General features: G+C 52.2%; 1 protein-coding gene across 12 annotated transcripts in view; it reads left to right on the plus strand.

Annotated features, from left to right (window-relative positions):
- Positions 1-18: 18 nt before the first annotated feature.
- The window catches only part of CUNH19orf44 (chromosome unknown C19orf44 homolog), a 17,100-nt gene continuing 3,905 nt past the window's right edge, over positions 19-13,213 (plus strand). For 4 of the 12 annotated variants that reach the window (XR_008959072.1, XM_057311604.1, XM_057311609.1 and 1 more), the window contains exons 1-7: positions 1,118-1,427; positions 3,172-3,312; positions 4,169-4,934; positions 6,753-7,068; positions 10,319-10,392; positions 11,089-11,491; positions 12,766-12,864. Coding sequence is in view for 10 of the 12 variants with exons in the window: in XM_057311604.1 (XP_057167587.1) it covers positions 3,239-3,312; positions 4,169-4,934; positions 6,753-7,068; positions 10,319-10,392; positions 11,089-11,491; positions 12,766-12,864 (1,732 nt within the window). In the remaining 2 variants the exon portion in view is untranslated. Of the gene's footprint in view, positions 107-1,117; positions 1,428-2,267; positions 3,918-4,168; positions 4,935-6,752; positions 7,069-10,318; positions 10,393-11,088; positions 11,492-12,765; positions 12,865-13,213 lie in introns of those variants that run through there. The other 8 variants (XR_007191777.2, XM_048227065.2, XM_057311611.1 and 5 more) reach the window with 7 other exon arrangements.

Here is a 13,213-nt window from a genome sequence, read left to right on the forward strand (position 1 = left end):
TAGTCTCTTCCGCCCTGGCTCTGTTGCCGGGGCAACGGTCCCATCTGGCCCCAGTGGCTGGCGGAAGCACCGCGGTGGCCTCTGCGGCTGGACATCCCGGCAGGAGGTTGGAAGAGTTGGCTGGGCTGCCGCGGGGCTTGGCGTCAGAACTCGGGAGAGGAGTTGTGGGGAAAGGGGAGCATTCTGAAGCTGGGCTGGGAGGGAGACGGGAGGGCGGCCCGGCGCCTCACGCCTGTTTGCCGGTCGGGGCCCACTTGGGAGCGTGGTCGGGAGTGGGTCGCTCCCGGCGGTGGGGAAGGGCCCGATGGTCTGAGGGGAGCCAGTGTTTTCAAAGTTAGGTTTACTTATTTTTAACAACTTGACTGAGGATTCATTTACGTATCGTATGATTCACCCCTCTTACGGGTACAACTCAGTTACTTTTATTTATACGTTTACCTAGTGGTGCGGCCATCACCACGATCCAGCTTTAGGACTTTTCCGTTGTCCAAAGGATATCCGTCCTGGCCCTTTGCAGTCCCTCCTGGCTCCCACTTCCAGGCCCAGGCAGCCACTGAGGTGCTTTGAGACTGTGCAGATTTGCCTTTTCCGGATGATCCTTATGAATGGGATCATACAGTGTGTGTTTTTTTTGCGTCTGGTTACTTTCCCTTTGCATGATGTGTCCGAGATGCATGCATGCTGTTGTGTGTATCTGTATTTGTTCTCTTCTTATTGCTGGATAGTACTTCGTTTACTGATGGACCTCAGTTCTCATCCATTCACTAGTTAATGGACTTTTGGGTTGTTTCCACATCTTGTCTGCTATGAATACTATTATGAACGTTTGCATACATTTCAATCGTCTTGGGCTATGTGGGAACTGCCAGACTGTTTTCCAAATTGGCCCCTGTACCATTTTACAGTCCCCATGACAGTGTATGAGGGTTCCAGTTTTTTCACATCCTCGCCCACACTTGTTATCTGTAGTTTTGATTGTAGTCATTCTAGTGCCTGTGAAGTGGGATCTGGTGGTTTCAATTTGCATTTGTTTAATGGCTAGTGACATTGAACCTCTTTTCATGCTTGCTGGCCATTCGTATCTTTTTTTTTTTTTTTTTTACTTCAGTATCTGTTCATATCTTTTGCCCATTGGTTTATTTTTAATTGTGTGTTTTAAAAATATATCAGCTTGTGGTAAAATGGACATAACACAATATTTGCCTCTTTAACCATCATTGATTAAACCTGGGAAACTTTCAGAAGAACTAGGTGCTGGAAAACTTGGCTTGGCGGTCAGGCTTTCCCTCTGACCCACAGAATGGCCAGGGCCGAGTCCTCTCCTGAGCTTCAGTTACAAAAATATTAATGAAGGTAGCTGTAGATGTGCCAGCGGCATCCGCTTCCTCTTTACCACGTCCTTCCAGCTAAAAGCCCATTAAAAGCAGGTATTCCAAACATTATTATCTAAATCTTACTATTTATTCCATGCCCTACAATGAACATAGGATTGTAGTTATTACCACCTTTTTACTGATGAGCAAGCTGAAGCACAGAGTGGTTAAGTAACTCGCCCAGTGTCACACAGGCTAGGAATTCTGCACTGTTTCTGTTGGGTGTGGTTTTGTATTCCCTGACCCGTGGGGTCAGGCCTGTGCTAGGTTAGTTAATACTGTTAGTCCTAGCGCAGGCCTTAGTACCCAGGTGGTTAAGATGGGGACAAGCAGGCAAGCACACCAGGCAGAGAAACAGAGAGTAAAAGAAAACTAATTCACTCTTTTTTTTTTTTTTTGAAGATTTTATTTATTTATTTGACAGAGAGACAGCCAGCGAGAGAGGGAACACAAGCAGGGGGAGTGGGAGAGGAAGAAGCAGGCTCCCAGTGGAGCAGGAAGCCTGATGGGGGGCTTGATCCCAGAACCCTGGGATCATACCCTGAGCCAAAGGCAGACGCTTAACGACTGAGCCACCCAGGCGCCCCAGAAAACTAATTCACTCTTATACGGAATCTTAGGGCTGGGTTAAATACTTTTCCTTGCACAAAACATTTGAGTTCAGCTCTGAAAGGTGCAGAAGACATAGGATTGCCAGATGTAACAAATAAAAATATGGGACACCCATGGGGCGCCTGGGTGGCGAAGTCTTTAAGCGTCTGCCTTCCGCTCAGGGTGTGATCCCGGCGTTATGGAATCGAGCCCCACATCAGGCTCCTCCGCTAAGAGCCTGCTTCTTCTCCCACTCCCCCTGCTTGTGTTCCCTCTCTCACTGGCTGTCTCTATCTCTGTTAAATAAATAAATAAAATCTTTAAAAAAAAAATATGGGACACCCAGTTGAATTTGAATTTCAGATAACCAACAGATAATTTTTTAGTTTGAAAGTGTTTGGAACATACTACTTTTTAGTATAAAAATATTTGGGTCAGGGGTGCCTGGGTGGCTCAGTGAGTTAAGCATCCGACTCTTGGTTTCAGCTCAGGTCTCGGTCTCAGAATTGTGAGTTCAGGCCTACGTTGGGCTCTGTTCTAGCATGGAGCCTATTTAAAAAAAAAATGGGGGTCATACTTAGTTTTAAAAATTATTTACTGTTTATTGTAAATTCAGATCACTGGGTGTCCTGTATTTAATCTGGCGATCCCAGTAAGCTTGTTTTCTGAGTGGATAGGGATGGGAAAAAAGGCTTTTTCAGGTCTCACAGTGAATTAAAAACTATAATAAAATAACGCATGGCTTTGTTAAAACATTTAAACAGTATGGAAACAAGCAATGGTTGTGCATCTCGTCTTTTCTGCCTCACGGAGTATTATGCTGGGGGCGTTATTATGCGTACAGGTCTCCCTCGTTCCTTTCACCGGCTACATCGTAGTCCCTGAGCTGCGTGCGCTCTCCTGCCTCGCACCAGGTCTCTATGGATGGGTTCAGGTTGTTGACAAGTATAAACAGTACTGCTGAGACATTCCTTGAACACGCATCTCTGTGTGTGTATCTGAATGTAATTGTAGGTAAATTCCCAGACGTGGAATCGCCAGGTCATGGGGTTTCGGCACTTCCCACTTTCATTGCCGGCCACGTTCCTTACTGAAGGGGCCGCAGCAAAGACACACCCACGCATGCCCTATTTTTCCATCTTTTTAAGATTTTAAACTTTTTGGAAACCTTTGGAAATCTTATAGTGGGTCGTTTTTATTCTTTTAGGGGCACATGGGAACTCTGAGAATATGTGAAAGCACTGACCCCTCTCCTCCAAAGAACGTACACCAGCATGTGCGCACAACATTCAGCCGACATTTTGGTGGATGCTGTGTCTGTCCGGAACCCCTCCACCCTTCCAGGGCGGTAGTTTACGCACTTAAAGTACGGTTTTCTGGGGGACTCCTTAAATGTACAGATTGTGTTCGAGCCATTCTTTGTGAGAGAGCTGGGGACACCCGGGTAAAGGAGGAGCCCTGATCTGGGGAGCGAGCCGGGAGCAGGACTCTTTGAGTAGTGGCGGTGTAGCTGGCCAGGCAGTGAAGGACGGTGGGGAAGAAGGGGGCCTTTGGAATCAGACCTGAGCTTTGAATTTGGCTTTGCTGCTCACCAGCCAGGTGACCCGAATTGGCGACCTTGACCAGTGACCTAACCTTTGGGGGCTTTTATTTCCTCTCTAAAAGGGGGATGATGGTAACTGAGTCAGGGTCGCCTGAGGATTAAATGAGATAATAGAGCTCTGAGCAGAGTGCTGGGCACACCGCTGGAGAAGCACTGGCTCTTCTGTTTAACATTAACACGTTTCATTGAAGTCCTGGCATAGAACAGTAATTCAGTTAGCGGTACTGGGTGTTGACGTTTTCATTGTCATCGTGGGGCTTGAAGGAAAGGCTCTAGCCAGACTGCGAGGAGGGATCTGAGCTCTCAAATGGGAGGCATCGAGAGATTTGAATGCACAACATGAACGTCAGGTATTCTTTTTTTTTTTTTTTAATTTTTATTTATTTATTTGACTGAGTAGAGAGAGAGAGTGCACAAGCAGGGGGAGCGGCAGGGAGAGGGAGAAGCAGGCTCACCGAGCAGGGAGCCCGATGCGGGGCTCGATCCCAGGCCCCTGGGATCCTGACCTAGAGCAGAAGGCAGACCCTTCACCGACTGAGCCGCCCAGGCGCCCCTGAACGTCAGGTATTCTTACTCTACATTTTCTTTCTTCACTTCCTAGAATGGCTTCCGTAAGAAGAGCCGGCCATCCCGTGCGCAATATTTTTGGTGATTTTAGTGATATTTCCTTAGAAGATTCAAAGATGGAAGAAATCAGAAACCTGAAAATCGGTAGAAGTCTTACCCAAATAGCACCCGGTCATAGCAGATTTCTAAAAGGAAGCCAAACCATGGGTGTAAAACACTCGCTCCTGAAAGAGAAGGCTGTTGTGGAGGGCGGGAGCAGGCTGTCCTCAGGGAGACGCCCGGCCCCGGCCTCGAAGCTCAGGGCCAGCGCCGTGCTCACAAAGCTGGAGCAGATAGAAACCAAGATCAGGAAGCGGAAGGCGCAGATGGATTTGTCTGGCCTGGACTCGGACCTGAGGACCTCTGAGGACAGTCTTCCAAGGAGCGCAGACACGGTCCTCCCCAGGGGTACAGCCGGACTTTCTTCACACAGCCTGGATAAAACCTTCCAGAAACACGCCTGTGAAATTCCTGTGGCTGAGAGCAGCGTGCAGAATGGGAAGGTCAGTAGGTTTCTAAAGAGGAGGGAACCACCCGTTGAAAATACCTTCCCTGAGGCACGTTTTGGAAAAGAGAGGAATTTTCAAACACCCAAAGAGAAAAAACCTACTAGAAAACTGGATTCTCCAGACAGCGATGAGGAGGAAATGAGAGAGTTGCTGGGAAGCTTGATAGAATCTTCTAGAGAGAAAGAAACCTTCACGAATCAGTGTTTAAGAGACCCCAGAGTCAGTGAGGAAGAACAGACCAAACTATTCTCGGTAAGGTTGGCATGTACTTATTCCTTTTTTTTTTTTTAAGATTTATTTATTTATTTGAGGGAGGGAGGGGCAGAGAGAGAGGGAGAGAGAATCTCCAAGCAGATTCCCCACTGACTGCGGAGCCCGGGGCAGGACTCGATCCCGCAACCCTGAGATCATGACCTGAGCCGAAACCAAGAGTCAGACGCTCAACCGACTGGGCCACCCAGGCGCCAGCGTGTGCTTACTCATAACGAAGCCTCAAGTCTGCTCTTCATGTCACGGGGCTCGAGACTCGACAGCAGCCAATTTGCTCGGGCTACTGAGGAAGGGGTTTGACAAGGGACGGTTGGGCTCCAGCCAATCACGGCTGCCTATTTTGGGGCTGCTCCGTGGGTGCCAGGATTTGGGACGTATTAGGCAGGTTATGCTATCTGGAGGAAGTGTGTGCACCTCGGGTCAGCACACTTTGTGTGACTGCTCGCCAGTGGCGATCCACGGCTGCCTGTCATTGGCACCACACAGGAAACGTGGCATAGCTGCCCTTCCATTGTTTTTCAATTGAGATGAGATTGAGGTAACGTAAAAGTAACGTTTGTAAGACGAACCCTTCAGCGCCATTTAGTCCATTCGTGGTGTTGTGCAACCACCTCTGGCTGGTTCCAGAACATTTTCCTCAGCCCCGAAGGTGACCCTATACCTGTTAAATAATCACTCCTCGTCTTCCCCCTCCCCCAGCCCCTGGCAACCTCTAATCAGCTTTCTGTCTCGGTGGATTTTCTGTCGGGGATTTTCATATACATGGACTCACCCAGTACGTGGGGCCTTCTGTGACTGGCCGCCGTTTCCGAGGTTCATCCACGTCGTAGCGTGTGTCAGGGCTTCGTTCCTTTCTGTGGCCGAGTGAGACTGCATTGTGTGAACATACCACCTCTTATCCATCCGCCATCCATTGATGGGCATTTGGCTGTTCGTGACAGCACTGTTCACGTATCTGTCTGAGTCGCTGTTGTCAGTTCTTTCGGGTCTGTCCCTATGAGTGGGATTCCTGGGCCCCATAGCAATCCCACACGTGGCGTCCTGAAGCAGTGCCAAGCTACTTCGCACGGCAGCCGCACCGTTTTGCACTCCCGCCGGCGGTGCACGAGGGTTGCAGTTTCTCCACATCCTCACCAGCACTTGCGATCAGAGCTCACACTGGTGACTAGAGCCATCTTCGTGGGTGTGGAGTGATGGGAAGGCTGCATTTTAAGGGGGAAAAATACGTGTATATACGTTCTGATTCTGTTGAAGGCCCAGGCTATCATAGATCATGTACTCAGGGGCCTTAATTAATTAATTAATTTTATTTATTTATTTTTTTTAAAGATTTTATTTGTTTGAGAGAGAGAGAGTGAGAAAGAGAGCATGAGTGGGGGGAGGGGCAGAGGGAGAGAATCCTCAAGCAGACTCTGAGCTGTGTACAGAGCCCGACGCAGGGCTCGATCCCAGGACCCTGAGATCACAATCTGATCCCCAGGCAGACGCCTAACCAACTGAGCCACCCAGGTGTCCCTGAGGGGCCTTAATTTTAAAAAGGTATAATTAAAACAAAATTTATTTGAAAGCCAAGTGATATTTCTGATTATTTGTGGAGTATTTCTGGTCCCAATATTATCTTGTTTAAATGTTGTAGCTTGGCTTCCAGAAATGAGGGGAGAGAAAGAGAAAAGGGCACAGAAAGAGAACTATTTGATCCCTGATATTGGCCTCATGCCCTGCTCTGGCCATATTATTCAGTGGTAAGGACTTCATGGTCACCTCTTTGGTAATTAATTTCATTTATTTCCGCCAAAGTAGGATCAGATCCCAACTCAGCCAAGAATCCTTTCGCTACCCAGTGAGGAACTTTCCAGCCCAAAGTCATTTCGGACATCACGTCTGCCAGCCTCACAGTCTGCAGACGGAACCCTTCGCAGCATGGGCTCAAGAGCTCGCTCCCCACAGACTCACACTTCAGGGGACACAGCCGCCCGCACGGCACTGCTTTCCATCACTGGCACCTCTCCAAAGTCAGCCTCGATGGAGCGGCGTGGCAAGCTCTCCTCCCCCGGAAGGAGTGAGGCTGGGCCTGGCGATGAGTCACTCTCAGAAGCTGCCGATGACAGCCTGAATGGTAACCCACGGCCCTGTGCCCAGCTGTCACCCTGGGCAGAAAGGGCGAGACCACCTGGAGGGTCCCTGGGAGAGGGGTCACTGGGCACTGCCGTGCGGAGTGCATGGCTCACGCTGCACCCGTGCTTCCTGACCTTCTTTCCTGGTGGAGGGGCCAAGTTAGATTTTTGTTCTCTCTCTAATGTCTTCACCCAGTGACCCAGAGCAATAACCCAAAAACAAAATCCTAGAGGCACGTACAGCAGAAGGGCGACTCCGTATTCCTTTTGTTGAAAAAGAAATTTGCCTCCTTTCTTTTTTAAATTTGGGAAAGGAAGTAAATCTCTAACCAGTCACAATTAGACATTTGTATTATTTCGGCATTATTCAACATTGTCTTTATCTCTTATTTTTTTATTTTTTTAAAGATTTTATTTATTTGTCAGAGAGAGAGAGAGAGAGCACAAGCAGGGGGAGCGGCAGGCAGAGGGAGAAGCAGATATCCCTACTGAGCAGGGAGCCCGATGCGGGGCTTGATCCCAGGACTCTGGGATCATGACCTGAGCAGACGGCAGATGCTTAACCGACTGAGCCACCCAGGCGTCCCTGTCTTTATCTTTTAAGAAAATATTTTATTTATTTATTTGAGCGAGAGCAGAGGGAGAGAGTCCCAAGCAGACTCCCCGCTGAGCACAGAGCCCCACATAGGGGCTCAGTCCCACAACCCTGAGATCATGATCTGAGCTGAAACTAGGAGTCGGATGCTTAACTGTGCCACCCAGGCACGCCAACATTATTTTTTTTATCTTAATATTGCACATATTGAAAAAAGAAAGGAAAGAGACGCACAGCCAACCAACACTCCCGTCTTCCGTCTGGGGCGCTTCATCATGAGATCCAAGTTGAACTGTGTCTCGGGGGCCCCCTGGGCACCAGCACACGCTGAGTGTTGTGATGGCAGGAGGATGATACCAAACAGGCCCATGAGCGCCCTGGCCCCTGCGCGCTGGGTGACCCGGAGCTCGTGACTCCGTGGTAGGGGAGGAAAAATCGCTTTTCTATGGTCCGGGCTGGGGCCCTGCAACAAAAGACAGATTCACAGGAGAAAAGCATACAGATGTTAAATAAATGTTAAATGAGTATCTAGTGTAAGTTTTACGTGACACAGGAGCCTTCATGAGGAAATGACCCGAAGAAGCAGTTGTATGTGAGCGGTTTCCGCTAGGCTCGGTGAGGAATGGGAAGTGGTGCAAGAACGTGACGGGACAAGAGGCGGTGAGCTGAGGGTAGTAAACGGGCAAAGTTAGTGAGGCCTGCTGGGCTTCCTGTTGGCGTCCCTCCGTCTCGGAAAGAGGAGGCTCCTTTCCTGCGGGTGGAGGGAGGGCACTTCTCCCGTGAGGGTCTTATGAGCTGCGTCAGGGGAGAAGGGCAGAGAATTCTCACAGCGCCTGCCGTTGCTCAAGTTCCTTCAGCCTGAAATATTCAGTAGGCCGAGGCGCCAAGTTTCGGGGTGGTGTGTCCCGAGCCCCATCACAGACGAATGCGGGTGTGAATGCCCCAGTGGGGCAGCAGCAGATCTGCCGAGGCAGGGGGGAGACGTGGCCAACAAAGGTGCCCTCTTTAGGGTCGGAGAATGCAGGGGACCGGCTCTAGGCTGCCAGTGTGAGAAGCCCTTCGGGCCCCCTCAGTGGCTGCCATCCTCTGGATGCCACGTGGCACCTCGCTAATCGTGGTTCTGATCCTTGGGCCCGAGGGCTGGTAGGTGGGTGTCCTTGTCCCCCTGGCCCCATGTCACCTGCCTCATCACGTGGATGGGAAAGCGGGCGTAGACTGGCAGGGCAGGTGACAGACCCAGGTCCCTGCCCTTCTGCCGTCTGTCCATACTGCCAGTCCCACTGCCTCTCCGTCCTCACGGCCAGCCTGGAGGGGCCTCTCCTGGGGGCCAGTCCTGCCCCTCCCTTGTCCAAATGTAGCCTCAGAGAGAGAGGCAAGCTGGAAGCAGTGAGTACATTCTGAGTTTAGGGTCTGACGTAGTTGGGGTGGACGTCCTGGCCTCACTTCTTACTGACTGTGCAGTCTCGGGCTCTCTGTGCCTCAGTTTCCTCATCTGTGAAGTGAGGCAGAACCACGCTAGTGAGACCATGCACGTGAAGCCCTGGCTGGTCCTCCACAGGAAGCACGTGCGTGTCAAGTGTTGGCCGACGTGGCAGTGACATCGTTCCTCAGCCAGTGCCAACACAGTTCCAAAGTGCTCAAGTCCCGAATCACCCTCGTGCCTTTGCTCCGGGCCAGCTGGGATGCCTTCTAGTTCAGAGGCTTTTCCAAAGGGTTGTGTCTTTGGGCCTACCTGCCCGTGTGAGCTGTGGTGACCGACAGAGTCAGAGAGCTCGGGGGAGGGGTGAGCCCCCAGGACTGTGGCGACAGGGGATTCACTCTGGGGTTTAGGATGGGCAGGTGTGGGGGGCTGACAGTGTGGACCTCGCCCTCTCGCCGCCAGCTCTGTCTCTGCTGCACAGAGGGCCCCGCTCCCTCCTGTGCCTGCGGCCGCGCACATTCCCCCACTCTCCCTCTCTCTCCCTCTCTCACCACACGCCACCCCCTCCCGTGCTTCAGGGCCTGAACTGAACCACAGAATAGAGTTCCTGCCAATGTTGGCTGATATTCACTGCCCCTCCGCCTGCAGGTGCGGGCTCATTTGTTGGGTCCAGAGAAATCTGTCAGAGGATTCTCTACTCCCAAGTCTCCAGCACCCACGTGTTCAGCCGCTGGCGACGGGACACTTGGCATGCCCAGTGCTGGTTCACTTTAGGCTCCTATCCCCTTAACTTGCTTTAAATGGGAACTTAGGACACTTCGGGTCTAGTCTTGTGTCTGCCTGAGTTGTCCCCCTGCCCTCACCCCCCCTACCTTGAGCGCGCTTGTCACCACGCATCCTTCACTGCATTGCCATCATCGACTCTTCTGGCCCAGTGTCTGTTTTTATAAATAAAGTTTTATTGGAACACAGCCACATCCACTTGTTTACACATGGTCTGTGGTGGTTCTTGCACCGTAAGGACAAAGCTGAGTAACTGTGATACAGGCTAGGATACAAAGTGGAAACTATTTACCACTTACAGAAAAAGGGTGTCGATCCCTGTGCTGGCTTATTAAGGACAGAGACTGCACCCTTCCCGCGTTCCCGTCCTTAGCACTCAGCACTACCACGTAATAGTAAACACTGTGGAGGAAGTAAATGAGTCAATGTTGCTATGTTGCATTTTTGATTACAGATTTTCGAATCAATCTTTTATCCCTTGATGATCTGGCCCCCGCTGTCAGTGAGAACTCCGACTTGGAACAGGAAGTAAGTACCGCCAACGTCACTTTCCTTTGTCGGTTACGTGGAAAGGCTTACAATGATTGTGCTTCATTGAGGCCCATGGTTCTTAACCCCCGGGGGACACTTGGCATGTCTGGAGACATTGTTGGTCATGCCTGGGGTGGAGGGCGCTGCTGGCATCTGGGAGGGTGGCGGCCAGGGACGCTGCTCAGTGTCCCGCACTGCACAGGATGGCCCCGCCACAAAGAATGTTTGAGTTTCAAATGTCAGGAGTGCCCTGGGGGAGAGATCCTGATTTAGGCGATAACAGGATAAAGCTACTTAATACAGCAGATGATTGAAGCAGGTCCCACTGAAACTGCCCCGTAACAACACCGCGCTGACCTGTACTCATCCCGGCGCCCCGTTGCAATTCTTGCCATATTAGTAACCTCCTCACTCCCAAACGCGTGTTGTCATAATACAGAATAATGACCTTTTAGCAGAGTTCGTCCACATGCCACCGACACAGGCTCACGCCATCTGTTCAAATGCAGCAGCCCCGTGTTGAAGTGTCTCACGAGCTGCGCTCACAGTCCTGAGCCCACCCAAAGCCACTGTAGGACCAGTGGGGACCCTCACCTGCTGGGCCCCCTGGGTGCCCATTCCAACGCAGCGGCATTTCGAGCGTGCTGATCGGACAAAACCACTTGCCAGTTACCTCCGTATTCTTCATTTTAGAAAGAAGGCCAGTGGGAAAAGGCCTCCAGCCGAAGCCCCCAGGCCACGGGGCCCCCCACTGGAAGTGAGGTCTCAGAGCACCTGAGTGAGCCGTTGGCCTCCTCCGCCGGGCCTGAGGGGGCTTCCAGCCCGAGGCCGAAGTCTCGGGAGCCCACGGCGAGCACAGTGAGCTTGGCTTACTCGGAAGATTTTGAAACCGCATCTGAGTCGAGGGCCCATTCTGAGGAGTCTCCCGACAGGACGCTGGACACTAGGTCGGAATTCTCTGCAAGCCTGCAGCCAGACCTGTCCCTGCCAACACTCGAGCCTTGGAGAAAGCAGGTCAGGGGCGTTACGAGAGTCATCGTGAAGGAGACGGCCGTGCAGACCCTCGATCCCGCCTTCACCTACCAGTGGGCAGAGGGTAAGCCGGTGGGTCCCCCAATGGAGGTGCAGGCACTGGGGGTGCGTGCCGTGGGCATCCTTGGGAGCACAACGAAGAGCTGCAAGGTCTGGAGGTTTGGGTCATGATTGTTAGCCAGCTGGGGGGCCGCGGGGCCACGTTTCCTCTTCCGAGGATGAGGGGCAGCTGCCCTGGGTGTTTGCCACTGCTTCCCGAGCTCTAAAACACCCCGAAAGGTTTCAGGACCCACAGCCAAGGCGGTGGTTCTCAACTGTGGCGATCCTGTCCCTGGGGGACCTCAACCAGGTTGGAGCCAGTTCTGGCTGTCATGACCGAGTGACAGTTTCGTGGGTGGAGGCCAGGGATGTTGCTCCGTGTCCTGCGGAGCCCAGGGTTGCGTGGACCCTCACACCATCCGTGTTTAAGTGTAGCAGCCCCGGGCTGACGTTTCTCTTCAAGCCCCGTGTGACCTTCCAGATGTTTCTCTTGTCCCCAGCTTCAGTCCTGGCCCATCTGAATGGAAAGATCCCTTTCTTTTAAACCTTCCCCCGCTCTCTTCTCTCGTCTAGATGGAAGCCCGCCATGTCGCCAGGGCTTATTCCTGGGTTGCGCGAGGGGGTGTAACTCTCACCTGCAGTGTTCGATTTGATTTGGGGGGGCTTAGCCGTAGAGGAGCCTGGGCTGGCACACCACTAGCATGGCCATTCTCTTGTTTCTCGGGGAGGAAAGTGAGGCAAATGTGCCAAGTCTAATCACTGGAAGGTGTTCAAGGCAGTGGGAGCCCGGTGCTGTGACTCAGAAACCTCCAGGTTCCACTCCACGGCCCCCTGCTGCCTGACAACACAGCCGGTTGTCAAACGCAGACAAATGTGTGCATTTCTGTATTTTTTTGAAATTTAAAGGGAGCTTTCATACAACACAGCTGATGCCCTTTTCCTAGACCAGGCCTGACACTGAAAGGAGAGGAAAACCCAGCCTAAATAAGCCAGCTCATTAGAGTCCAGGGCCCACCCGAAGCCTGCACGGGGCCCCGCAGATGGAAGGCCGAGGTGGGGAGGGCACGGCGCCGCGGTTAGCAGCCGGCGCAGCTGGTTTGTCCCAGGAGAAGCCAGCGGGAAGATGGAAGCAGGCGTGGGGACATTTTAAAAGGGGAAGAGGTTCACAAAGCAAGAAGGGCCGCTGTCCTGTTCAGACAAGACCTGATTCGTGAAGCCTATTTCACGTCCCGTCCGCTGAGGAAAGGCATTGCTCCGCATCCTGTCCACTCATCCCCTCCCCCTTTGTCCCTGGGACAGGGGCCGGTGTGGCGGCGGCCATGGGGCCGGCCCTGGGAAATGCCTACGTGGACCCTGTGCCCATTGCCAGTCACGTCGTCAGCGCGGACTCGATAGAAGGTAACAGCCCAGCTTGGCGGGTTCTGGTGGTGAAGGCGCAGAGTCACGGCCACCGGGGGGGGGGGGGGGCAGGGGGGTGCCCCCACGTTAGTGCCGGGTTCGGGGAATCTGTTGGTGAGATTGTTGCACCACAGGCAACGGCCACAGTTCCTAGGATCCCGGACGACAGACTGAGTGTACGAGAACCTTCAGTCTGTCTTGCCAAACGACGCCCATGTCAGATTAAACAGGGAAGTTGCGAAAAACACAACTCTGAGCCCTCCACCCCAGCCGGGCTTTTTCTGTGTGTTCCCGCCCGTGCCTTGTGTCCAGAATCCATAGTAGTTTCCCCCCCAAAGACACTCAGCCG

The sequence above is a fragment of the Ursus arctos genome, unplaced genomic scaffold (genome assembly GCF_023065955.2).
Source record: "Ursus arctos isolate Adak ecotype North America unplaced genomic scaffold, UrsArc2.0 scaffold_14, whole genome shotgun sequence".
Lineage (NCBI taxonomy): Eukaryota > Metazoa > Chordata > Mammalia > Carnivora > Ursidae > Ursus > Ursus arctos.